At 44.5% G+C, this 26,752-nt stretch overlaps 1 protein-coding gene across 2 annotated transcripts in view; it reads left to right on the top strand.

The window, feature by feature from the left end:
- The window catches only part of fbxl4 (F-box and leucine-rich repeat protein 4), a 132,896-nt gene that overhangs the window by 54,056 nt on the left and 52,088 nt on the right, over positions 1-26,752 (top strand). For both annotated transcript variants that reach the window (XM_078542290.1, XM_078542291.1), the window contains exon 4: positions 25,496-25,740. In XM_078542290.1, coding sequence (XP_078398416.1) covers positions 25,496-25,740 — 245 coding nt within the window. The remainder of the gene's footprint in view (positions 1-25,495; positions 25,741-26,752) is intronic.

The raw sequence follows: 26,752 nt of genomic DNA, 5'->3' as shown, positions 1-26,752 counted from the left end.
TGGAGTTGGGCCAGCTTTTCAGAGCTGTTGTTCATTTCTGGACTCTTAGACAACCTTGAGAGCCCAGACATTCATTAGAGTACTAAAATACCTGAACCCCAGGGAAAATATTGCTTGATTGACATCTCTGACTCTCTGACCTATGCTGTCAATTACACAATGTCAGGGTTCAAGTGCTTGCAGTTTCTGCCATTGATACTTCAAAGGGTCTGGATAATTGAAGCTTTTATTGGCCTGTGGTGAAAAGGAGTATTTTTTCAGAAAGTGGAAAGTTATCATCAATTCATTTTTTATTAGCTTTTTTTTACACATCTTGTTGTCACTATTGGCTTCATTGATTCTATAAAGTGTACAGTGGCTGAATAGGCATGGAAGTGCCATAGCTTTGTATGGGATCATGAGGGACCATGGGGAAAGGGCATACTTGCCATGGAGACCTGTTTTGCCATAGAGGGTGGGTGGGAGGCATATCTTGGCATGGGGGCATGAGGGGCCAGAAGGAGTGAGTGGGAAGCATACCTGGGTACATAGTGTATGAGGGGCCATGGGGGGTTGGTGGTGATGGGGTGGATGCCTTGACATGGGGGTTAGGAGGGGCCATGGGTGAGTGGAGGGCATGAGGTGGCATGGATAGGGCATGGCAAGTGTGTGGGGGTGTGAGGGGTAAGGACTGGAGGGCCTTTCTGTTGTTATAACTGGGACGAAGTCCCACAACTCCAAGATGGGCCTTTTAAACAGGCCACCTCGGCACCGACAACTCCTATGGCTGCCTCCGAACATTTTTCTAGGTCGGCTGGCTCGACTGCAGCCCACACCCACCCCAGGCAGGAAAATCCCATATTTGTGGGCACTTTCTCCTGAGGCGGGCGGGAGGAGCCGAGAGTTTTCCCGACTGCCGCTACCCGACTCGAAGATGAAAGTCTGGCCCAAAGCGAGGGAAAGCGGTTCGAAAATTCACTGTTGTGAGTTAGAATCGGAGCCATTATAATGACATAAAAGCAAAACACTGCAGATGCTGGAAATTTGAGATAAAAACAAGTGCTGGAAAAACTCAGCAGGTCTGGTAGCAACTGTGGTGAGAGAATCAGAGAAACAAGCGTAAATGTTTCACGTCCAATATGACTCTTTTTCGGAACTCCTCTTCTCGCAGTAACCATTGATTTCAATAAAGTGAGCATGAAGAGGAAACAGGACAATGGTATGTTGCAGTTAAAGAGCAGCATACTAACAAACAGCCACTATCTTGCCATCAGGTCTTGTAATTCCTTGACACTTGTATTTTTAACCATAAGCCTGTAATCCTGATGCAACAAGAACACAGACAGGACTGTCTTCGTTAAACATTTAAAAACAATTAGCAGCTTCTCAGAAATGTCCAAAGACCCAGTAGGCTGCCTGAGCACTTTTGTTTAATTTTGGGACTTTCAGGTGCACGGAATACTGAATGCCATCTTGCGACTGGAAGGAATATCACCACAGGGGTCAGAGATTCCAATAACAAACAATATTGTCAGCAGCAGAGAGGTGAACACATATGGATTGCTGTGAACTAGACCTTCTGGAATCAGAGCCCAGCTGCTACTGAATAAGATCTAAAGCTGTGGAGCTTTGTTGCAGCACTACAGTAATGACTTTTCATTCACACTTACAAAGGTAAAGCAAATTGGTGTTGGGTAGAAAGGTGAAACTCCTGATTCGATTTTCTTGAGGAGACTGCCTCATACCTCACTGGAGTTGCAAACTACACAGTGCGAAGCCTATGCGATATGAGATAGCCTCCACAAAGTAGAGGGTGGGGTGGGAGCAGTGGTTCGAAACCTTTGGGTTGAGTACACTGCACAGACAGATGTGGAAGTATATACTGCCAGTTATGTATCTACATGTAGCTTGGGATTGATAGAAGTGGCTATGATTATACTTCAAAGCTTTCAGCTTGTTTTTGATCTCTTTGAAAGCTAAAGCGCCTGTCGTTGAGATACTTTAGATCACCTCATGGAATTATTCAATCAAATCACTATCATTCAGGGAAAAATGAAGTCCTTATGGGAAGAGTTGTTTTTAATTCATTTACGGGATGTGGGTGTCACTGGCTGGGCCAGCATTTATTGCCCATCCCTAATTGCTCTTGAGAAAGTGGTGGTGAGCTGCCTTCTTGAACCGCTGCAGTACATATGGTGTAGGTACAGCCACAGTCCTGTTAGGGAAGGAGGTCCAGGATTTTAACACAGTGACAGTGAAGGAACTTGGGATATTTCCAAGTCAGGATGGAGAGTGACTTGGAGGGGATCTTCCAGGTGTTCCCATGTGTCTGTTGCCCCTGTCCTTCTAGGTGGTAGTTGTCATAGGTTTGGATGGTGCTGTCTAAGGAGCCTTGGTGAGTTAATGCAGTGCATCCTGCAGATGGTACACACTGCTGCCGCTGTGCATCGGTGGTGGAGGGAGTGAATGTTTGTGGATGTGGTGCCAGTCAAGTGGGCTGCTTTGTACTGGATGGCGTCGAGCTTCTTGATTGTTGTGGGAGCTGCACTCATCCGGGTAAGTGGGGAGTATTCCATGACACTCCTAACTTGTGCCTTGTAGATGGTGGACAGGCTTTGGGGAGTCAGGAGGTGATTTACTTGCCACAGGATTCCTAGCCTCTGACCTGCTCTTGTAGCCACAGTATTTATATGGCTAGTTCAGTTCAGTTTCTACGTACGAACGTCCAAAATACGAGCAGAAGTAAGCCACCCAGCCCCTCGAGCCCGCTCCACCATTCAATAAAATCATGGCTGATCTGTTTGTGTTTCAAATTCCACTCCCATCAACCTCCACATTCCCATCTACCTCTGCTCAATGGTAACCCCCAGGATGTTGATAGTTGGGGATTCAGCGATAGTAATGTCAAGGGGCGATGTTCAGATTCTCCTTGTTGAAGATGGTCACTGCAGGGTAGTTCTTTGTCTCTGTTGGTGTTCATTCTGAAGGCAAGTTTTAAACTTGGATTTTAAGTTGCAATTACTGTTGCAATTATATTATTTTGGACTACTTTGCTAATTATTTCCACACCTTTCCTGCTCTTTATCCCACTGGATATGCATGATGAATGCTTAAGCTAAATTTTGCAATCTTCATTATTTAAAGAAAATCTAATCAGGAGTTTCACCTTTCTACTCAACACCAATTTGCTTTACCTTTGTAAGTGTGAATGAAAAGTCATTACTGTAGTGCTGCAACAAAGCTCCACAGCTTTAGATCTTATTCAGTAGCAGCTGGGCTCTGATTCCAGAAGGTCTAGTTCACAGCAATCCATATGTGTTCACCTCTCTGCTGTTGACAATATTGTTTGTTATTGGAATCTCTGACCCCTGTGGTGATATTCCTTCCAGTCGCAAGATGGCATTCAGTATTCCGTGCACCTGAAAGTCCCAAAATTAAACAAAGGAGAGTTGTTTTTTTAAAGAGTTCCAGTGCCCTAAGGCTGTTATTTATACCACGGATTTTGCTGGGTGAACCTCACTGCACATCACATTCACACTAGCCTGGAGAGTGCTCTGCACATGCAGTTAGCTTTTTATGTTCTGATACAATTTGACAAGGGCACTCACTTCTCTCTGAACATTAAGAAGATTTTTGACTAAGTATAAAATATTCCCCAGAGGTCCAGTAGATTTCCTGACCAGTTTTTCAACTTGGCTTTGCATCAGACTAAAGTTAAGTTGCTAACTTTGTACCCTAGGGCAAACTCATGTAATGTCTGGCTACACATTGAAGGATATCTCTCACCTCCTGCTTTTGCGTGCTCAAGAGTTGGATCACTGCCCAAGTCCCAAGTTATATGACCACTTTTGTGTTGATATTCATCCACTAGCACTCAACATCAAGGTGAAAGCGGTAGTGTAATGGCAATCTGAGACATGCAACGTAACATGTCGTCTGCTGTGTTCTAAGGAAATCACACACTATGGTCTTGAAATGGTCACAAACCATGAAAGCAGAGCGGAATCAACTTTTACTAACATTATTTCAACTGGAAATGCATCACTGCCTGCGACTGCTCCCGGAATGTTCTATACTTTATTGGCTGCAAAGTGCTTTGGGGCATTCTGAGGTGGTGAAAAGTATAATATGCATGCAAGTCTTTCTGTTTTTCTTTCCGATAATTTAAAATGATATTATTTATATATTTATAATATTATATGAACTCACTGGTTTACTGATTTGTGCATCTGTGTGTATTTTGTTTTGCTGATGAGAGTATCATGATGGACAATACAGACAACACGCCTATATGACAAATTGGGCAAAATCATTCCAGAATTGCAGTAAGCGCGGTAGCGACAGGAAAAAGGATGTTTTGCCTGCCGGCCGCAATGGCGGCTCTTTGCGCTGCATCGCCCCATTCCCAGCACATCCCGCCTCATTAATTATGCATTCATGGAGAACACGCCAGCTCGCTGGCAGGTGGGCTCAGATTTGCCCGCCACGCTGTGATCTCCCTGCTTCCTCACCCCGGGTGCCATATTTAAAGCGCACCAGAGCGCATGCCTACTTCATGTCTTCAGACCAGGACTGCGCCAGGTGACAGATGGCCCCGAAAGCAAAGAAGACGGCAGCCCCCAAATTTTTTAGTGACGCCCCTCTGCGGTGCCTGCTGAACTCCATGGAAGGCAGCCGCGATGTCCTCTACCTCCACTCTGGCTGCAGGAGGCCCATCAGTGTCACCACTCCAGCTTGGGAGGCAGTGACAACAGTGGTCAGTGCCAACACTACACAGAAGAGGTTCGCCATCCAGTGAGATGGGTGGAGGCAGAGCCAGTGGGCCTCCAGTGATAGACACCTTGTCAACTGTTGGCAATTTGCGCCCACCTGCTCCACTGGGAAGGTGGCCTTGTTCCAGGAGGTTTTAGGTGTCAGTGGTGACCTCCTGTGGGAGCCTGAGCCTCCTGGGGCACTGGTGCTCAGTCACATAAGGAGAGCCGATCCTTTGCCAATAGACCCTGTGCTGGAGCTGTCAGCTCCTTCTGACTGCATCTCTGACATTCTGACTGCCCTGCGGAGGGACATGTGGCTGAGGTAAAGGAAGCTGGTGCTGCTGGTGGTGTTGCTGCTGCTGGAGCGGTTGGCTGTTGTGAGCCCCCTGCCCTTGACTCTCGGCAGAGGTGGATGGTGGAGCTGCTTAAGCTTTTCCCGTGCATTCTTAATGCTGGAAGCAGGGAATGTGGCTGAAGGTGAGTGAAGTGCCTTCCAAGGATTTGGCAATCACCTGTCAAGCATTGAAAGCATTCTCTAAGAGAAGGAGTGCTTTGAACAGTATGCAACTGATTAAAGCCTTCCCAGCTTGTCAGTTTCACAGAGGACATTCTTCCTGCTGTGCACTCACCTTCTCCAACCAGCCGGGTTAGAGACACAACATGAAACTCCTGCGCTGTTGGGAAGGAGGGAATGGTTCCAAATTGTTGCCTTCAGTACTTCAATTGGCTTCCCACTTCAGCTACCACTCCCAGACTGTCCTTGGGAAAATTGGAAAGGGGGTGGGATAATGTTAAGATCCTGATCCAGTGTCATCTTCTACAATTTTCCCACCTCGAACCTGGGAAAATTCCACCCATAGTCACTGTCAAGGATTGATTTTACTGTTGGGAGTGATTGTTTAGCACATACAATAATTAGAACTGTTTTAAACCCTAATAGGAGCTGCAAAAGAAAAATCTGCTCTAGATTACTGTCGATGGCATTACTTTACTATAGCTAAAAATACATTATTTTTGTCAGTGCTGTGGTCGTTACGAATGCAGTAATTTACCACTGATGCAAGAGAATCAAGTAGAGTTAAATGGCTGACTGTTGTGTCTGACACATTATTTTATCACTACCACAGTAACTTTTGAAAATAGTCTTATTTCAATGGCCAGACAATTCACTCATACATTATATCCATGTTTGATATTAACAGTAATACACTGAGTTTTGGTTAGTTTGATCTAGATAAACAATCTGGGTTTGAAGCAGAAAATGCTGGAAAAATGTAAATTATCTGGGTGTTCTGTAACAATTCTGCAGCAGGGGTGGTAATTAAAAGTGACTTCAACCACTGTAGGCTTCCATTAGCAGGAAGACATGAATGATACATCATAACATTAACTTTAAAACATTTTACAACCTGATTAATAAATGCCATGCTGGCTCACCTATTTACATTCTTGATCTGGAGTCTATCTAGATTTCCTTTGTCCAAATATCATGATAAAGATGATAAATCAGCCTTTGGGTCAATGTGTTCTCAGTTTATATAATCACTGCCCAAGAGAACTATTTACAGAAGTGAAAGCTAAATTTTCTCTTGTTGTTTATGAACAAATAGAAAATTTAGCGCATGTAGGTATTCATTTATTGTAGACCAATATCAAGTCCATGATACCAAGAGGTAGCCAGTTGGCTGTGAAAGCACAGGTGGTCCCCTTAATTCTCCCCCAGAGTCTGTGCTAGGATCCACATGAGCTTTTTTTTTTGTCCTTTAGGAAAGGAAATCTGCTGTCCTTACCTGGTCTGGCCTCCATGTGACTCCAGGCCCACAGCAATGTGGTTGATTCTTAAATGCCCTCTAAACAAGGGCAATTAGGGATGGGCAATAAATACTGGCCTAGCCAGCGATGCCCACATCCCATGAATGAAAAAAAAAGTTCATGTGGATCCTAGCACAGATTCTGGAGGAGAATTATGGGGGTCACCTGTGCTTTCACAGACAACACGTTACTTCTTAGTACCGAACAGACATCCCAAGATGATCTGCAAATGATTTCAAGGCTGTAATCTCATTTTAAGGCTATAACCTGCTTAGTTTCACATTCACGATTTGCAAAATTGAAGTTGTGTTATCACTTTATTGGGGAAGTGATGACGTAGTGGTATTGTCGCTGGACTAGTAATCCAGAGATCCAGGGTAATGCTCTGGGGACCCGGGTTCGAATCCCGCCGCAGCAGATGGTGAAATTTGAATTCAATAAAAAGATATTGGAATTACAAGTCTAATGATGACCATAAAACCATTGTCGATTATCATAAAATCTCATCTGGTTCACTATTGTCCTATAGGGAAGGAAATCTGCCATCCTTACCTGGTCTGGCCTACATGTGACTCCAGATCCACAGAAATGTGATTGATTCTTAACTGCCCTCTGAAAAAGCAAGCCATTCATTTGTATCAATCCGCTAAAAAGCCTAAAAGGACCACCTGGCATTGACTTAGGCATCAGAAACTTCAATAGCATATTCAGCACTGTCAACCCTGCAGAGTCCTGCTTACTAACATCTGGAGGCTAGTGCCAAAGCTGGGAGAGCTGTCTAATAGACTAGCAAAGCAACAGCCTGGCATAGTCATACTCACGGAAACATACTTTACAGACAATGTCCCAGACATCACCATCACCATCCTTGGGTATGTCCTGTCCCACTGGCAGGACAGACCTAGCAGAGGTGGTATACAGTTGGGAGGGAGTTGCCCTGGGAATCCTCAACATTGACTCTGGACCCCATGAAGTCTCAAGGCATCAGATCAAACGTGGGCAAAGAAACCTGCTGATTACCACATACTGCCTCACCTCAGCTGATGAATCGATACTCCTTCATGTTGAACATCACTTGGAGGAAGCACTGAGAGTGGCAAGAGCGCAGAATGTACTCTGGATGGGGACTTCAATGTCCATTACCAAGAATGGCTCGATAGCACTGCTACTGACTGAGCTAGGTGAGTCCTAAAGGACATAGCTGCTAGACTGGAGCTGTGGCAAGTGGTGAGGGAACACACAAAGGGAAAAACATACTTGATCTCATCTTCACCAACCTGCCTGCTGCAGATGCATCTTTCCATGACAGTATCGGTAGGAGTGATGACCGCAAAGTCCTTGTGGAAACGAAGTCATCTTCACATTGAGGATACCCTCCATCGTGTTGTGTGGCACTACCACTGTGCTAAATGGGATAGATTTCGAACGGATCTGGAAACTCAAGACTGGGCATCGATGAGAAGCTGAGGACCATCAACAGCAGTAGCAGAATTGAACACAATCTATAACCTCATGGCCCGGCATATCCCCCACTCTACCATTGCCATCAAGCCAGGGGATCAACCCTGGTTCAATGAAGAGTGCAGGAGGGCATGCCAGGAGCAGCACCAGACATACCTAAAAATGAGATGTCAACCTGGTGAAGCTATAACAGAGCACTACTTGCATGCCAAACAGCATAAGCAGCAAGTGATAGAAAGAGATAAGCTATCCCACAACCAAAGGGTTAGACCTAAGCTCTGCAGTCCTGCCACCTTCAGTCGTAAATGGTGTTGGACAATTAAACAATTCACTAGAGGAGAAGGCTCCACAAATATCCCCACCTCAATGATGGAGGAGACCAGCACATCAGTGCAGAAGATAAGGCTGAAGCATTTGCTACAATCTTCAGCCAGAAGTGCCGAGTGGATGATCCATCTTGACCTCCTCTGGAGATCACCAGCATCACAGATGCCAGTTTTCAGCCAATTTGATTCATTCCATGTGATATCAAGAAACGGCTGAAGGCACTAGATACTGCAAAGGCTATGGGCCCTGACAATATTCCGGCAATAGTACTGACGACTTGTGCTTCAGAACTTGCCACACCTTTGGCCAAGCTGTTCCAGTGCAGCCACAACACTGGCATCTACCCAGCAATGTGAAAAATTGCCCAGGTATGTTCTGTACAGAAAAGGCAGGACAAATCCAACCCGGCCAATTACTGCCCCATCAATCTACTCTCGATCATCAGTAAAGTGATCGAAGGTGTCATTAACAGTGCTATCAAGTGGCTCTTGCTTAGCAATAACCTGCTCACTGACACCCAGTTTGGGTTCCGCCAGGGCCACGCAGCTGAACTCCCGAGGTGGGGTGAGAGTGACTGCCCTTGACATTAAGGCAGCATTTGACCAAGTGTAGCATCAAGGAGCCCTAGCAAAACTGGAGTCAATAGAAATCAGGGGGAAAACTCTCCGCTGGTTGGAGTCATATTTAGCACAAAGGAAGATGGTTGTGGTTGTTGGAAGCCAATCATCTCAGTTGGGGACACTGCTGCAGGAGTTCCTTAGAGTAGTGTCCTAGGCACAACCATCTTCAGCTGGTTCATCAATGGCCTTCCTTCCATCATAAGGTCAGAAGTGGAGATGTTTGCTGATGATTGTACAATGTTCAGCGCCATTCATGACTCCTCAGATACTGAAGCAGTCCATGTCCAAATGCAGCAAGACCTGGACAATATCCAGGCTTGGGCTGACGAGTGGCAAATAACATTCACACCACACAAGTGTCAGGCAATGACCATCTCCAACAAGAGAGAATCTAACCATTGTCCCTTGACATTCAGTGACATTATTATCACTGAACTCCCCACTATCCACATCTTGGGGGTTACCATTGACCAGAAACTGAACTGGACTAGCCATATGAATACTATGACTACAAGGCAGATCAGAGGCTAGGAATCATGCAATGGTTCCCCCAAAATCTGTCCACCATTTACAAGGCACAAGCCAGGAGTGTGATGGAATACTCTCCACTTGCTTGGAAGTTTGACACTATCCATGACAAAACAGCCTGATTGATTGACACCCCTTCCACAAATATTAACTCCCTCCACCACTAACACACAATGGCAGCCGTGTGTACCATCTACAAGGTGCACTGCAGAAACTCATCAAGGTTCCTTAGGCAGCACCTTCTGAACCCACAACTGCTACCATCTAGAAGGATAAGGGCAGCAGATAGATGGGAACATCACCACCTGGAAATTCTCCTCCGAGCCACACACCATCCTGACTTGGAAATATATTGCTGTTTCTTCACTGTCACTGGGTCAAAATCCTGCTCCCTAACAGCACTGTGGGTGTACCTACACCACATGGACTGCAGCGGTTCAAGAAGGCAGCTCACCACCATCTTCTCAAGGGCAATTAAGGATGGGCAATAAATGCTGGCCTAGCCAGTGACACCCACATCCAATGAATGAGTTTTAAAAAACTTTGTGTTGCCAATGCTATTTATATAATACACTGAGCAGGGAATAAATGAGTCCCTGTTTGTAATATTCTGTGTTCCCTCAGAGATAGATAACTTGGCTTTTGCTGGAATTTGCTGTCAAGGTTTGCAGATGAAGAATGGTAAGATCATGAAGTATTCGAGTGTTGCCAGCATCTATGGCAATGTACCACAGCATAAATCATAATCTCTGTGTGAGCTGTGGCTCACTTAGTAGTACTCTTGTCTCTGTATCAGAAAGTTGTGGGTTCAAGTTATTCCTAGTGTCCTGGCCAATATTTAGCCATCGATCAACATCACAAAAAAATCTGGTTGTTATCACAGTGCTGTTTGTGGGAGCTTGCTGTGTGCAAATTAGCTGCTACGTTTCCTACATTACAACAGGGCCTACACTGCAAAAGAACTTCACTGGCTGTAAAGTGCTTTGGATGTCGTGAGGTCATGAAAAGCACTATTTAAATGCAGGCCTCTACTTTTATCTGAGGGTGACTGGGGCCAAAACACTCGATTAAAATAAAGATCTTTATGAAATCTAGAACTTAATGCTGTGGTCCCAGACTTTATTCAGCCTTAATTTCAAGTCAGTCTTTGGCCGGAATTTTCCAGCCCCCGCCATGGCAGATGCGGCGAGCCATTCAAACATCCATTGACTTCTGAAACAAAAACAGAAACGCTGGAAAAACTCGGCAGGTCTGGCAGCACCTGTGGAGAGAGAAACAGAGTCAACGTTTCGAGTCCATTGACTTCTGCTGGAGGAAGATCATGCCAGCAGGAGGGGCTAGAAAATCCGGCCTTTGTGTTGATCACAAATGTTCAATAGCTGTACTTGGGAACATAGTCAAATACATTTGCTTAGCCGTTTGTCCATAAGCTAGCTAGGATTTATTTCACCCACCTTGAAAGTAGAGCCTTGAAAATTTATCACTGTTATGAAGTTTACAAATTTGGTCATTTTTTTGTTGATTCCCAAACTTATTGTAAATAAAGCTCAATGAGGGTGATTTGTTCAACTTTGTTCACCATCAACCTTGTTTACAACATTTTACAAATTAAACACACAATTAGAGATGTATTCTGTAAAATCACTGTTTGAAGAATGATTGCACTGAAGCAGTGATCGTTGTCAGAAAATATTAATTGTCTGGATTCACCCTGTGAAGTAAAAGCAGAAACCAGCATTTTCAAACAGGACTCGATTTAAGTTTGAATCCATTAAAATTGAAATGCTTACCTTTATATTTTAATTGTTTGCTTGGCTCAGTGGGTGGTACATTTGTTTCTGACTTAGGCACTGTGGGTTCAAGCCCTACTGCCGGGTTTCATCACATAACCTTGCTCCAGTGCAATACTGAGGGAGTGCTGCATTCTTGAAGGTACTTCAGTTGAAACACTAAACTGAGGCTTATTGGCCTGCTCTGGTAGTTTAGATGGATGTTAATGATCCCATGAGTCCATTTGAAGAATTGCATGAAGTTCTCCTAGTGTCCTGGCTAACATTTCTTCCTCACCCAATAACACTTAAAAACGGGTTACTGGATCATTAATCACTATCCTGTTGTGTGACCTTGCTGTGTATTAAATGCTTGCTGTATTCATCCATGTGAATATCAGAGGCTGTACTTCCAAGTAATTTATAGTAGATTGGGCACATGGAGACATTTCTGAAAGTTTTACACGGTGCTACAGAAAAGGAAGGTTTGTTCCATTTTATTGTTTTTATAGAAAGTTTATTTTGGGACCATGGGCAGGAATTTTCAGTTCGGCGTGCAGGCGTGTGCCCAACACGCACGAGTGTGAAATAGCATGCGATGACATCTGGCGAGCGTCCCGACGTCATTGCGCACTCGCACGATGTTTTGGTTGGCTGACGGTCGCAAGAGTCGGCTGCGTGCCTGCTGACAATTAAGAGGGCTATTCAAGCCATCAATCAAGTAATTAAATTGAATTTTTGGCTGCCCGTCCAACCTTATGGTTGGCGGGCGGGCGAATAGGCCAGGCGACCTTTGCATTTTTTGCGAAACCTCATCCACAGGCGGGATGGGGTTTCCAACAGTGACTGAAAAAAACAATAAAAATTTTTAAAACTCATTTTCCACATGTCCCTGTTCATGTGACAGAGTCACATATGGGGACACCTCTTCCTTATTTTTAAAAGCTTTATTTTGTCAGGTTAAAAAATCTTCAGCTCCCTAAGGCAGCTCTGTGCCTTCGGGGAGATTTCACTGAGCGCACCCCTCTGCGTGCGCACACTTCAGCGCTTATGCTCCTCCCGCCCCCACCCCAGCCGCGCTGAGGTGATCAGTGCGCATTTCGTGCTGGCTGGCCGTTAATTGGCCAACCAGCATGAAATTGCGGCGGGGGTCCGATTGCGGGCGGTGGACTGTGGGGTGGCCGCTCCTGGGCCTGCCCACCCGACGAGGGGAAATTCTACCCCATGTATTTTCAGCTGTTTTATGTGGAATAATATACAGTTTTTAAGATTTGTCGTCAAAAAGTATCATTCTCATTTCTGGGTCACAGCCCATGTTTGGGAGTCACTGGTTAATGCCATTCCAGTTAACAAAACTGTTTTCTTATTTAGTATATTGAAGCTCCAGGTGCTTTTATTCAAGAGCTGATATCATGTATAAAACCCAGCTTCTAGTTCTATCCATGCCAACACCCTTGCATATTGAAAATTCACTTAAAATCCTTTTCTCGAACTCCAATGTAAGAAAGAAAAACTTCTGTTTATATAGCGGCTTCCACAACCACATGACATCCCAAAGCACTTTACAGCCAATGAATTACTTCTGAAGTATAGGTTTACTGTCTCATCCAAAATACGGCATCCCTGACAGTGCAGCACTCCCTCAATATTGCACTGGAGTATCAGCCTAGATTTTTGTACTCAAGCCCTGGAGTGGGGCTTGAACCCACAACCTTCCACCATAGAGACGTGAATGCTACCAACTGAGCCATGGGTAGTAACAGCGTAGTTCCTAAAGAGTTAATAAAACAATGGAAGAAAGGAAAAAGAATCAAGAAAAATAACATTCTTGATAAGCAAAAACAATAGAGAAAACAAAAGAACCCAAGTCCCCTACATTTTCAATTACAAGATCAATTTAGAAATTTTTCAGGTATGAAGGTTAAGAAAGGAGGAATTCTTTGTCATCAAAACAATAACACTGGGATCTAATGTAAACGTCAAGTCCAGTTTTTGTCTCTATGTTTGACAAAACATTAAATTAATTGATAATCAGGAATTACCTTCATGAAAATCAACTGGATTTACAGGAATTTGTGCCAAAACATGGTGGAAAAGCCCTAATTTATCTTTTGCTGAAAAAGAGACATTTTTTTGGTCGAATCTTTTTGTCTTATACTCATCAGGACAATTCGCAAGAAAATACCAATGTCAGGGGAAATAATACATTTATACTGTATGAGAAGAGAGTGCTGATTGCACTCACACAGTATAAATATGTTGTTTCCTCTGACACTGGCATTTTCTTGTGAATTGTCCTGATGAGTGCTAGATGAAAAACTTCAACAAAAAATCTCTCTTTTTCAGCAATACTCAAATTCTGTACTACCAAATGACTAATTCACCTTTTCTTGTAATTAGAATGGTTACTAGTTATGTTGGAGTCATTCCATAACCATTCTAGTTTTTACAGATATGTTTGGAAACAACTAGGTCCTTCTTAAAGTGGAAACTAATTCCAATAGTTCTTGAGGTGTCCCTGAAATTCTGATTCCTGGATTTTATTTTTAAGTGATGATTTGATGCCTTTAGTTCGGTTTGTTTTGCAGTCAGGGCATGACAGTTCGTTTTCAGATGATGACTAGAAGTTACTGTAGATCTGAGACAGGCCGATCATGTAGTCTGGGTTTGCAGTCCGCATTCGAAAACTTGCAGCATGACTTGTTGAGCAAACTGAGATGTTGATGCGAAGGCATGACAGTTGCTGGAGGATATGGATTGATGAGGTATTGCCCCTGTCAGAATAAGTATTTAACACAGACTGCACAAAATCTGAAGAATTGTCTGTGAAAAAATAACCATGCTCATCCAAACAAAAATTGGAGTAATGTTTGTTGGGATTTAAACAAAGTTAAAAGAAATTCATTGGGATAAAGCTCATTTACTGATACATGATGAGCCTCAGGAAATACTTTTTGAACACAAACACTCAGTAAGAATCAACTCATGGTGCTCTAGTAGCTCTGTGTAGAAATGCACAGAGTTGTACTGCCAAGTCTTAGCTTCATGTCTGCTTTGCTCAGTCAGATGATTTGTCACCTAGGGGGCAAGAAGGGCTGCTACATGTGCCTTGAGTGTCCCTAGGCTAGGTAGGGGAAGAGTGAAAGCAAGTTCCCACTCCTGATTATTATTCTGCAACTTCTGTTGGGAAGTGCTTCATTGCAGCTATGTTACTCAGAACAATCAAGCAGTATCAGCACTTGCTGCCTTGGCTCACGAATGAAGAATTGACATTTGCATGAACGACATCCATTTTGTAAGGATTTTTTTTACACTATTGAAAATATTGCATATTTTGGCAAAATAGGCCCTGCGGATTCTATCCGACAATTCTGCAGATTTCTTTTGCCGTTCTGGTGACAAGTCAGCATTTCCTAATCGTCTGAATTTAGGAATAATGGAACAGTTTTCAGAACTAATCATTTTGTAATCTATGATATGCATTATGTCTGATGAAACTTCCATTGATTTCAACATGGTGTTCACCACTTTGCCTATGTGTGACCCAATTTGGAACACTTTAAAATACTAGACACAGCAAGTACTGAGTTCACTATATATGAATTTTCTATTCAGTAGAGTAGAGGTTAACTGCTTTTATAAGAAGAGGGATGGGGGATGGCAAGAGGAGAAAGGAATCTTTTGCATTGTCCATAATAGGTTTGTCCAGTGAATTTGACAAGTTTACGTTGGTGCTACTACTGTTCAAGGCCAATGTAAAAGCAACTTATTTATTGTCCCGTAACTTCCGTGCTCCCCAACGTCAGATTCTGGGGGGGGTACCCAAGTTCCCAGGTAAGGGTTTGCACTGCAGTTGCCAGAAGTGCAAACTTCCTCTGGACAATTGTCCTGTGCTGGGAACCATCCGAAAACGCAATTTAAATCGCAAACTTCAGGTGGTTCCGCCAGGGCTATACCAATAGTTACCCAGAAAAAGTTAGAAGAATTAAAACCTCTTCTAACTTCTGGGTAACTATTGTAAAGACCCAGACTGGCCCCATAGGCTCCCCCACACCATTCCCCCGGCCCACAGGACTTCCCCAATTGCACCCCCCCGGCCTCCGAAAACACCCCCTACCTCCCCCACCAGTCTTGGACCCCCTTGGACCCCGACTCCAAACCAACCCCCCCCCTCCTCCTCGGTCCCCCCCGGCCCAGACCTTGGACCCCCTGACCCCAGAATGCTCCCACCTCCCCTCACAACCTCCGGACCCCCCCTCCTACCAGACCACCCGACACCCCCCTGGCCCCCGGACTCTTCCCCCCCTCCCACCAGACCTCCGGAGCACCTCTCAACTTCTGGACCCACCCCCACCCGGCCTCTGGATGAACCAACCCCCTTCCCCCACCTCCAGAAGGCTCCCTCACCGACCTCTGGCTACCCCAACCTCCAGTCTCTTCTCGCCCCCCCCCACCCCAACCTGACCTCCATGTCCCTCCCGACCTGTGCACCACACCCCCAACCTCCGGATTCCCCTCCCAACCTCCAGGCCACCCCCCCCCGCCTTCCACCCTGATCTCTGGACCCCCCCCATCCGCCCGATCTCCGGACCCCCCTAACTCCCCCCCCACCCAGGCTCCGGACCACTCCCAACCTCCAAACACCCCCCCGCCCTCCCGACCGCCAAACACCCCCCCACCCACCCTCCAGACCACCACCTCCCCCCCCCCCCCCAAATCAAGCAAAACATTTCTATTTTAATGTGCATTGTAGATATTCAAGGTAATTACATATTTGTGGGTGGGGGCCTGTGGAACTTGAAGGATGCCATAGTCCATTCGATGTTAGTTTTTCAGCTCCTTGCAATTAAACCTGTTCCTTTATTGCTTAAATGTTGGTAACCAAAAAGTTCTAATTTATCTGTGAATCTCCACACCTCTTGTGTCATTCCACTGTTGTCAAGCTGGGTGAGACTGCTCTCACCTGGTTCCATTCTTAACTAATTGTAGCCGGAGAATCACTTGCAGTGATTTATTTTCCTGCTCCTGCACCATTACCTCTGGTGTTCCCCAAGAACCTATCCTTGGCACTACCTAGTCTCATTGACATCATCCCAGTGTTAATTTTGAGTATTAACACCCAGCTGTACCTCATCACCACCTCTCTGGACTCCTCCACTGTTGCTAAGTTATCAGATTTCTTTATTCGTTCGCGAGATGTGGGCATCGCAGGCTAGGCCAGCATTTATTGCCCAACCCTAATTGCCCTTGTTCTGTGGGTCTGGAGCCACGTGGGTCTGGAGTCATGTGTAGGCCAGACCAGGTAAGGACAGCAGACATCCTTCCCTAAAGGGCATTAGTGAACCAGATGGGTTTTTACGACAATGGTTTCATGATCATCATTAGACTTTCTATTTGAAATTTTTATTGAATTCACCAAAGTATTACCATGGATCTCTGGATTACCAGTCCAGTGACAATACCACGATGCCACCGCCTCCCCCAACCTCCCTCTGACATCCAGAACTGGATAAGCAAAATTTCCCCCAATTAAACATCAGCAAAATTGAAGGCATTGTTTCCATTCCCAGCCACGAACTCTGATCCCTAGGTACAAACTCCATCCCTCTCCCTGGCAACAGTCCGAAATCAAGCAGTCTGTTCACAACCTTGGCATAATATATAAACCGATTAAGCTTCCAATCTCATTTCCATGCCATCACTAAGACCGCCTACATCTATCTTCATAATATTATCCAACTTCGCCCCTGTCTCAGCTCATCTGCTGCTCAAACCCTCATTCATGCCTTTGTTATCTCTAGACTTGACAATTGCGAAGCACTCCTGGCTAGTCTTCCACATATGACCCACCATAAACTTGAGGTCATCCAAAACTCTGCTGCCTGTGTCTTAACTCACAGCAAGTCCCATTTCCCCCATCACACCCTATCCTCACTGACCTACATTGGAGCACGGTCAAGCAACGTCTTGATTTTAAAGCTATCATCCTTAAAGAAGGCCTCCATGGCCTCGCTGTTCCCTACCTCTAAACTTCTGTATCCCACAACCTCTGAGATATCTAAACTCATCTAATTATGGCCTCTGGTGCATCCCCAATTTTAATTGCTGATTGGTTGGCAGGTGGACTCTGGTCGAAGCGTTCCCATGGGAAATACACCAGGGAACATGGGGGATAACTGTTCGCTGGTACATTCTCCATGGCAACACGTCGACCAATCAGACTCCCCTTGCCAACCAATCAACACCCTTTTCTCATGCAGTATAAATTGTTCCCCTTTGAAATTTGCTATTCTTGCATCTGTCCTAATGAGTGCAAGATGAAAAGCTTTGACATTGTGTCTTTTCTTTAGCAATATAAATATATTTTGTTGTTTTTCATCTATTACTAAATTTTCTGTGCACAAATGTTTTGAGGATGTGAATATTCCTCAATAACAATATATTATTTAACAAAAAAGCAGTTTAATTGCAATTAAAGTTGCATTGAAAGAAAAGGTTACATTTATATAGCATCATTCATGTTCTCAAGACGTCATAAAGAGTTTACAGCCACTAAATCTGCTGCAAATTATCTAAAGCGAAAAAATTTGCAGGGACTTTGAGTTGCTCTCTTCCAGAGAGCTGGCATGGATGCAGCAGACTGAATACTGAATACTCTTATACTGTAACTATTCTATGATTCCGTGAACTGCTGTCACATCCTATTCACCAGGACATTCCGCCCTCTCAGTTCCATCGTCAAATGCTCCCCTAATACCCTAAATTTAAGATTTTCATCCTTGTAAATTACCTTGTGCTCCCTCAGTTTCACAATCCCACCCTCATCCCCCCCAACTGCACCAGTCTCTCTCTGTACCACTAATTGTGGCCTCTTGTGCATCTTCCTCCTTTATCCCACAATTGGTGCCTGTGGATTCAGCCCTCAAGGCCTCATAACTCTGGAATACCCTCACTAAATCTTCCTGCCTTCTTTAAGTCACTTTCTTTGACCAATTTTTTAATCACCCCTCCTAATATCTCCTTTATCTCATTAGCTGGGCATTCATTTATTCCTTTTGCCTCCGAGAAGTGTCTTGAAATGCTTTTTCATATTATAGGCATTATATAGATGCACATTTCTAAACTAGTAGCAGAAGGAATGGACGAATAATTATTGTTTGTGGACAGATGCAGCAGCCAAGTTATACACAGCAAAGTCTCACAAATGATAAATTAATAATTGTCTAATCTGTTTTTATATAGTGTTGACTGGGGGAGGAATGTTGTCCAGCACACCGAGAGAACTCCCTACTCTCCCTCAAAGAAGCACAATGTGATTTTTTTTAAAATCTCCAGTTGAACAGGAAGATGAGGCCTAGATTATGGGCTCAAATACCGGATCATGACTTGATCTTGAATCAGATCTCAGATTTCTACTATGGAGCTATGAGTGTCAACCTTTCATCTCATGAGATGATTGTTTGCACTGTGATGATCAGCTCTGTGTTAAGCATCACCTGGTGTGGTTTACTAGCCTCACTCTGGCATGGCAGTCACTGCTGCATTTGCTGCAGAGGAAGATGGAGGACTGAGAAGGTGCATGGTTTGCTGGCCTCTGTTTCCTCTGGGCCCTCTCCTCGGCCAGCTGAGCTTTCTGTTTCTGCTCGCCTCGTCCAAAGCCCTTCCAAATCGTCAACCTCCAGAAGTCATGGCCATCAGCGACTGTCTCCCAGTTGTCAGTGTCATGTCCGCCTACTCCATATCTGGCTTGCAGATGTCAAGAGCTGGCCACTTCAGAGTGAAATCAGAAAACACCTTTTCACACAGTGTGGGAATCTGGAATTCACTCCTTAAAGAGTCGTAGATAATTCATCAACTGAAGTTTCGACTTGGGAGTCAATGGCTTTAGTTTTGCTGGGTAGAGCTATGGAGCAAAGATGGACAAATGACATTGTGGTACAGATCAGCCATGATATAAATGATTGGCAGAACAGGCGTAATGGGCTGAATGGCCTGCTTCTATCCCTACCCCATGTTGCTAAATGCTTGCTATAGCTTCTTGTGCTTTGACTATTGCTATGAAAGTTTATAAGCATGGGTTTCCTCTTGACTAAGGCAAAAAGTTAACAATAAAAGATTGAGAGGTTTGTTCCAATTAACTTGCTGTAGCTAATGATCAAACCTTGTGACTTCAATCTTTCAGCAGACTGTTAAGTTATAATTGATTATGATCATTCATTGATCGGCTGGTGGCTGTGTGAAACAAAGGAAACGGGCTGCAGTTTCTAGGCCTCTGCTGTGAATTAGTTGGTTGAACATGTGTGAGCTTTACAGAGAGTGCTAAGCGTATCCAAATGCAGAAGATAACCACTCAGTGCTCATTGATGCCTTGATTCCAGTTGATTTTTAAAATATAAAACAACACATTCTTTCCTCCAGTGTTTAGTGTGATAATGTTATTTTACCTACATTGTTCGAATGTGGTTTGTTCCTTGAGCTGGCCTGTACAGGGTTCCAAACATGTTGTATCTCACAGAGAAGGAGTGAGTCTACTCACTCACTGTATAAGTGTTTTAAAGAAAGACTACTTGGTAGCTATAAATCCCAATTAGATTTGGAATTGACCTCTGTACTACACAATAGTTACCCTGATTAAAGGGCTGCATTAAAGCGATGCTGTCTAATTCTTTTTTAAGGTGAAGATGATAAGTTTTGTTTTCATTTGTATTATTTGATTTTAACTGAATAAAGCTGCTTTTACTTCAGAAGTAACATGAGTTACTTATAAGTGGAAGCTGGGTAATTGAATTTATTCAAGGCAGAGTTAGACAGTTTTTTGATAGACAAGGGAGTCAAGGTTTATGGGGGAAAGACGGCAAAGTGGAATTTAGACCACAACCAGATCAGATGTGATCTTATTGAATGGTGGAGCAGGTTCAAATGGCTTAATGGTCTACCCCTGCTCCTAAGTCCTATGTTCCTATGTTTCTATCTTAATGGCCATCACCGGTCACAGAAACTGATGCACAAAGGGTGCTTTGTTAAATTGATAACTGATTTAAAATAAAATCTGAATTAAAACAAAATCTGTTTCATAGTCAGAAAATAGGTTTTCCAGATCCGTGTCCTAGTGGATCCTCGATGCTGCCCCCTTTCAGTGGGCAATAGTAAGATTGTGTGTAAGACCCCAATGCTGTCACAATGGTTGGCTGATGGGAGGGTGGGGGCGGGGTCCTGCGACTTCTTTTAAATTCATTCATGGGATGTGGGTGTCGCTGGCTAGGCCAGCATTTATTGCCCATCCCCAATTGCCCTTGTTCAGAGGGCATTTAAGAGTCAACCACATTGCTGTGGGTGTAGAGTCACATGTAGGCCAGACCAGGTAAGGACAGCAGATTTCCTTCCCTAAAGGACATTAGTGAACCAGATGGGTTTTTACGACAATCAGCAATGGTTTCATGGTCATCTTCAGACAGCTTAGTGGAGTGGAGCTGGTCCTGCCAGTTCGGCATAGCAAGAGTACACATTCCACGGCTTAGTGATGCAACGCTTGCCCAATGACATTAGAAGCTGAGATGGAAACCAGCAGTTTTGGGTTTGGAACTCGACCATTGGAGCTGCTGGGAAAAGAAACACTCTTCAAATGCCTGACTAAGCTGACAGGCTGACATTCCAGGCATGAGTTCTGCTGAAGTATTTACTTGAACCTTCTCTCCACAGATGCTTTGCCTGACTTGCTGAGTGCTCCCAGCATTTTGTGTTTGTGTTCCATTCCTGCATGGGTTTTCTTTTCTGCTCAATTGTATATTTTCACAGATCTTTACATTGAAGTTCACAGTGACCTACAAACCAATAGTGAGGTTGGGTTAAGAGGTAAATGAAGGCTGTTTCAGCCCCTCTTGTTTGAATTTGTAAGTAGAAATGAGGCATGATTTTAATACTGCAGGAAACCTGTATTAGTTTGAAGGTCAAACGATACGTGGGGGTGGGAAGGGGTTGGGGAGCGGCTCTCGAGAGCAAATGGGACATGAATTCTGGAGAACTTTGCCTGGGGATTGATCAGGGTATAGGCCACTGGGGAGAAAGGGGACAGCTGTGAGCAAGAAGAGCAAACCCAACAGCCAATTTACTAAAAAGAAATCTCATGGGTTTTTTTTTTCACACAAATAGTTTCTGTTTTGCTATAGACATAATGAATTTGGATAGTCTTCAAAAGCCAATGACATCCGCGCTGGCGTGCTAGAGCAACCACACTTAGGAGGAATCTGAAAAATACTGTTGACTGCTACAGGTGAAAACAATTTTTTTTAAGTTAATAAAAGGAAGTCCTTGGAAAAATCAAATTGCGGAACAGATGCTGGATTCTTGCTACATTTGCATGTGTGATAACAGGTTTGCACTGGCATGGTGTGCACGCCTTCAGAAACCAAGCAGCTGTTCCACATTTTCAGCACCAGGGCATGCACAACCACAGTACACTTTGCAAATGCTCCTGTCAGGGCACTATCACCCTGTCAGGTCTACACTTCCATGCGCAAATGGTTTTTCATTTTCTGCTGCTCAGAAGAACAATGTTCTCTCAAATCGTGTATGATCAAATGATACAAAGTAGAATGAGAATCTGATTTTCTTCCCCCCTAACCTCATCTCAGTGTCCTCTCCTCTGCCTACCCCTCACCAAAAGAACAGGGAGTGCTAATTTGGATAGCCCCGAATGGGGATTGTGTTGTTTATTGGCTGCATGCATCACTGTGGAGCCCAAAATCATGACTTCCTAGCATTTCTTAAAGCTAGTCAGCATCTCTTAAAGGGGAGGTTCATTGTGGCCAGATCAGATGCTGAGAGCTGTGCAGCAGGTGAATCTGACCTGGGACACAGTGAAAAATGGCATTAAGTGGGAGAGTGCCGGCTCCAAGGTTTTACAGTAGAGGCCTTGGTGGAGGAGGTGGAAAGTAGGAAAGATATCATCTGTCCACAGGGGACTGGGAGGCCCACCAGACACATGCTCAAAACACAGTGAGAGCAGATAACCTTGGAGTTTAATGCTAGGAATCAAGCTTCGAGGACCTAGATGTAGTGCTGCAAGAAATTCAATGACCTAACACAAATGGTCCAGGTCAGTGAATGCATTTTCAAATCCCAAATCCTACCAACTGCAATGCTAGCCTCAGATATGCCTCAATTCACCATGCCTCCATCACTCACCTACCAACAATCTCTATTAATCAGGACTCGTACCTAACATTCTTTGCTTCACCTCACCCTCACATACTTAGCACTGCTGCAAGCCTCACCCACATCTCACAGAATGCACACACTGCCAGCTGTTGAACCATGTCAGCCAGATCACCCAAACACATTGCAGCACACTCACTGGCACACTTCCCTTCACTTGTAGGACAAGATAGCACACAACCAGAGACAGGAGGAGCAAATTGGAGAGGAATAGGCATGCCCCAACCTCCACAGAGGAGATTATGCTGGTTATCTTTAGAACAGCAATTGCTGAGCTTGTGGCAGGCAGCAAAGCTGAATAAATTGAAGATGATATCCTCATACCTAGTCCCCCTCCTCACACCCCATTTGCTCCTCATCCCAAAAACTATTAGGACTTATCAGCTGAAGATGGGGTAAGCATTCATCTCTTTCTCCCCCTGCCCTCCCATTTCTCCTTACCACAACCTTCTCCTTGTGCCTTTCTCCTTTCACATATGTAAGAAGCGCAAGGAAATGAAGGAACAGCAAGAAGGCAGTGATAATGAAGACACAACATCACCCGCAATCGCAGCCAGCAGCTCAGATACTGACACATAATTTAGAGCTTTGGCTTAGAGGCAAGATTTACACATGGTGAGACACTGGGTATGAATGGGCTAGAGCCAGTGCAGGGAGGAGGATAGCCCAGATGTTAGGAGGGTGAGGACACACATGAGTTAGGCAGCAGAGGACTCAGATGAGTACTTTAAAGGAGCGGCACACAGAAGAACACCTGATGGCTACGCACGAGGCTTGGTGCATTGTCTGCCAGAAAGCTTCAATATTAATGAGCATGGAGGAGTCCAGCACCAACTGGCAAAGGGCTTTGCCCAGAGCTTGGAGCCTGTCCTTTTCAGCATGGAAGTCATCAACTCCATTAACACACTTGTGAGCCCACCCAGGATGCAATGGGTGATTGCCGATGTCTCAGCTTCCTTTGCAGCTCACTCAGTTCCACCCAGCATCTGAGAGTGCTGCAGTGGAAGCTCAGACGGAAGCAATGTAGGCTTACCTTGTTGTCTTGCAAGCTCAGACTGCTGCCATCATAGCTGTGGACACCAGTGTTCAAAGGGGCTTGCAGGGTCTTGCAGATTGCTGAGGTGTCGCCCCAGGAGAGTGCCAGTGGCTCTGTGGAGTGCAAACCTGCTGTCCTCTCTCAAAACCACACCATTTTGTTCCCCTTCCTGCCACTCTGCCAGTGCCCTTGCTGCCTTCCAACCAACCAGTCCAGAATGTCGACACTCATGCAGAGTTGGTGTAGTCTTAAGTCAGGCCTTCTAGCCTGGGACTTGGTCTAGGCCATCCTCTGGGACCATCTGCTGCCTCCTTCACTGAAATTCAGCACTAGGACAGGCAAAGGCACATGGAAGACAGGCGCTACAGAAATGCCTAATTATAATTTGTTGTATTCGTATGCATTATGGCATGGTTTCATTTCTAAATTTGGTTTGGAATCTTTATTTTGGCTTTTATTTTTGTATTGTGGCCAGCACTGCGATGATCACTGAAAGACAGACTGTAAGGTGTGTAGGACTGTTGGTAATTGGGGAATTAGAGTTTAGTTACTAGTATTTAACATTAAGTAATTCTTCACATATATCATGTGCATTAGAGGCCTATCTAGATAGCCTCCACTACCTTCCCTTCCTCTCCCCTCCCCCCATCCTGTTCTGTCAGCTTGGCCTGCTCTGCGTTACCGTTGCTCATTCTCATAGTCATGCTGTATTCCAAGGGGAATGCCTACTAGAGCACCATCTCTGGGAGCAACTTATTAATACAGAGGTTTTGAAATTTCCAAAACCTTTTCAGTACTTGCCACACCACTCCCTCATGACTTTTGCAACCTGAAGCAACTATGCAAACCACCAAACATTTGTAGAATTGTACCAACAGCCAGAAGAAATCAATCGGCAACTAACTTGTAAGTAGTTGATGATCCATTTAAATAGAGCTATTGGTGGGGTGATCCTGCTGCCGAACACGTGCTCAGCTGTGCAGGGTTGAGAGATGGCATGAGCTAAAGCATTGGGCTCCAAATTGGCATCGCTGACATCAAATCAGCGTTACTCACTGATTAATGCCATGATCTGCTTACTCTGCATACGTCTGACAAACATTAGCTGAATACGCACTCACTAATGCCTTCACCTGTATGGAATGTGTGTATCGGCTGCCATATTGGCCCCTGAGTGGCACACTTGGTGACTAACCATTGGGTATCATTAAGGATAATTTTGGATCCTAGGCATTTTCTCAGCAAGGTTATGTGCCTCTGTATTTCTCTTACACATGTCTTGAATTGTATTCTGTAAGTAAGACTAAAAGATTTTGGCCACTAATAATAGTAGCTTTCTCTAGAGTTCCTGTGGTCACTCAGTGCATTTATACAGTGAGTTGATAAGATGCTGGGTTTGATCCCTGGTCTGTGCTGAGTTCACTAATCTCAACTGAAAAGTTGGCAGAAGGGACAATATGATTCACTCCTATTATATGGAGGAGTGAAAAATCTCACTCCTGATCGCTGATCTGGCTGTGTGGATGTCAAGTAGCGGCATGATTATATTAGTCAGTGATGCTCCTGCAGCGGATTAGTTTGTGGGCACTGCCAACTTGTCACAACAGTAAGAACCACTTGGGTGATTTATTGAACAGTGCCCTGAAAGGAATCAAAGCCTTCAAAAGAGGAGTAAATTGGTGGGGAAAATAAGGGGATGTGGGGGGCTGATTTGTTAACACAGCATGTTTCAAAGCTACGCAAACTACGCCCACGTCGAATGCGCTGGAGGAAGAGAGCACCACTGGCTGGCAGTGCTGTTTGTCCCGGGCAATCAGCATAGTCTGTGAACAGACTTCCCCTTCCAAATGTTCAGATTTCCCCAAAAGGTTGAAATTCTAATGTAATGTCCTATTTGATGAAAGCTGCTGTTTTCTCATGTATAAGAATATACGAGAGTAGAATGTAATGAAGGTGTACCTTGTTTTCATTCTGCTGTTTGCTTTTCCCCCATAGTTAATCCAGCTGATACTCAGTCACCTGACAGTGCCAGATCTTTGCCAGTTGGCGCAGACCTGCAAATTGCTGTACCAACACTGCTATGATCCTCTTCAGTATGTCCAGCTCAGTTTACAACCTTACTGGGCGGGCCTGGATGATACCTCTCTGGAGCACCTACAGTCACGCTGCGCTCTTGTGCAGTGTTTAAATCTGTCTTGGACTGGGAATAGGGGATCTATCTCCATGCAAGGATTCAGCAGGTCAGTGTTAATGTAATTCATGAGTAAAATTAATTTACTGCAGGCACCAAAGAGTGTTAAACATCCGAGCGTTTCATTAGTGATCAGATGCCATCAAGATTATACTATGGGCCTGGTGAAGCGGCCTGTGGTTGTTGAGTTGACCTCATTCAGTGATGCAAGGCAACTCATTTAAATATGTTTGTGGTATTCCTAGTGCCTATCGATGACACACTGAGAATGGCAAGTACCATTAGCTATTGAAGGGCTGCTGGCTGCTCTTTGAGCATGTTTCTTTGACAGAATATCAGTATAGGGGCCAATGGCTTTGTAGGTCAAATAAGTGAAGTCGACTTGACCCTATTGGAAAAAGAAGGCCACCCAGGAGGAAAATGTGTTTTTTTTTTGTGAACTAGCCTCCCCTGAAGTATCTATTCCAAATGGGCACTGGTCTTCTGGAGCATCACTACGACAGTGAAGCTACATTATAGCGAGCTGTTAGCTTCGATACACTCAGTGCACAATTTGTATGCTGGTTCCCAGTGCACCTCACGTGGCTTCGGCAAATGGAAATGTGCAGCAGTGATCAGAGGGTAATAGGCCTCAGTTCTCTCTGTGCCTGATAACAAGGCTCAGGTACCTCAAGAGCTGAGACATTTCACGTTGGGCCATCCATTAGTGTTTTTTTTTATTAAGTACATCCTTTAGCTAAAAGGATGATTGTCTGTGGTGGTTGTTGTTTTAGGAACTCTTTCCCAGTAAAACAATTGTATTATTTTTTGCAGCGCCTCTGGTACTAGTAATACCTTACTTTTTGAAAGGGCTTATGAATATTCTGTCCATTTGAGTACTAAATATATTTGAAATTGTTAAGTTTAATTCAGTACCTCTCTGTTTTTCAATTTGCCTTTATTTTTAATTTAGAGCATGAAATCCTTTTCATCCCCCTCCATTTTGATCCCTCTAAACAGGCCTGGCCAGGCCACATATCCCTTGTGGGGAAGTGGTTAAGTTGGAAGTCCTGCCAGCAGAT

The sequence above is a fragment of the Cetorhinus maximus genome, chromosome 5 (assembly GCF_964194155.1).
Source record: "Cetorhinus maximus chromosome 5, sCetMax3.hap1.1, whole genome shotgun sequence".
Taxonomy (NCBI): domain Eukaryota; kingdom Metazoa; phylum Chordata; class Chondrichthyes; order Lamniformes; family Cetorhinidae; genus Cetorhinus; species Cetorhinus maximus.
This window is presented reverse-complemented; position numbering and strand designations above follow the sequence as displayed.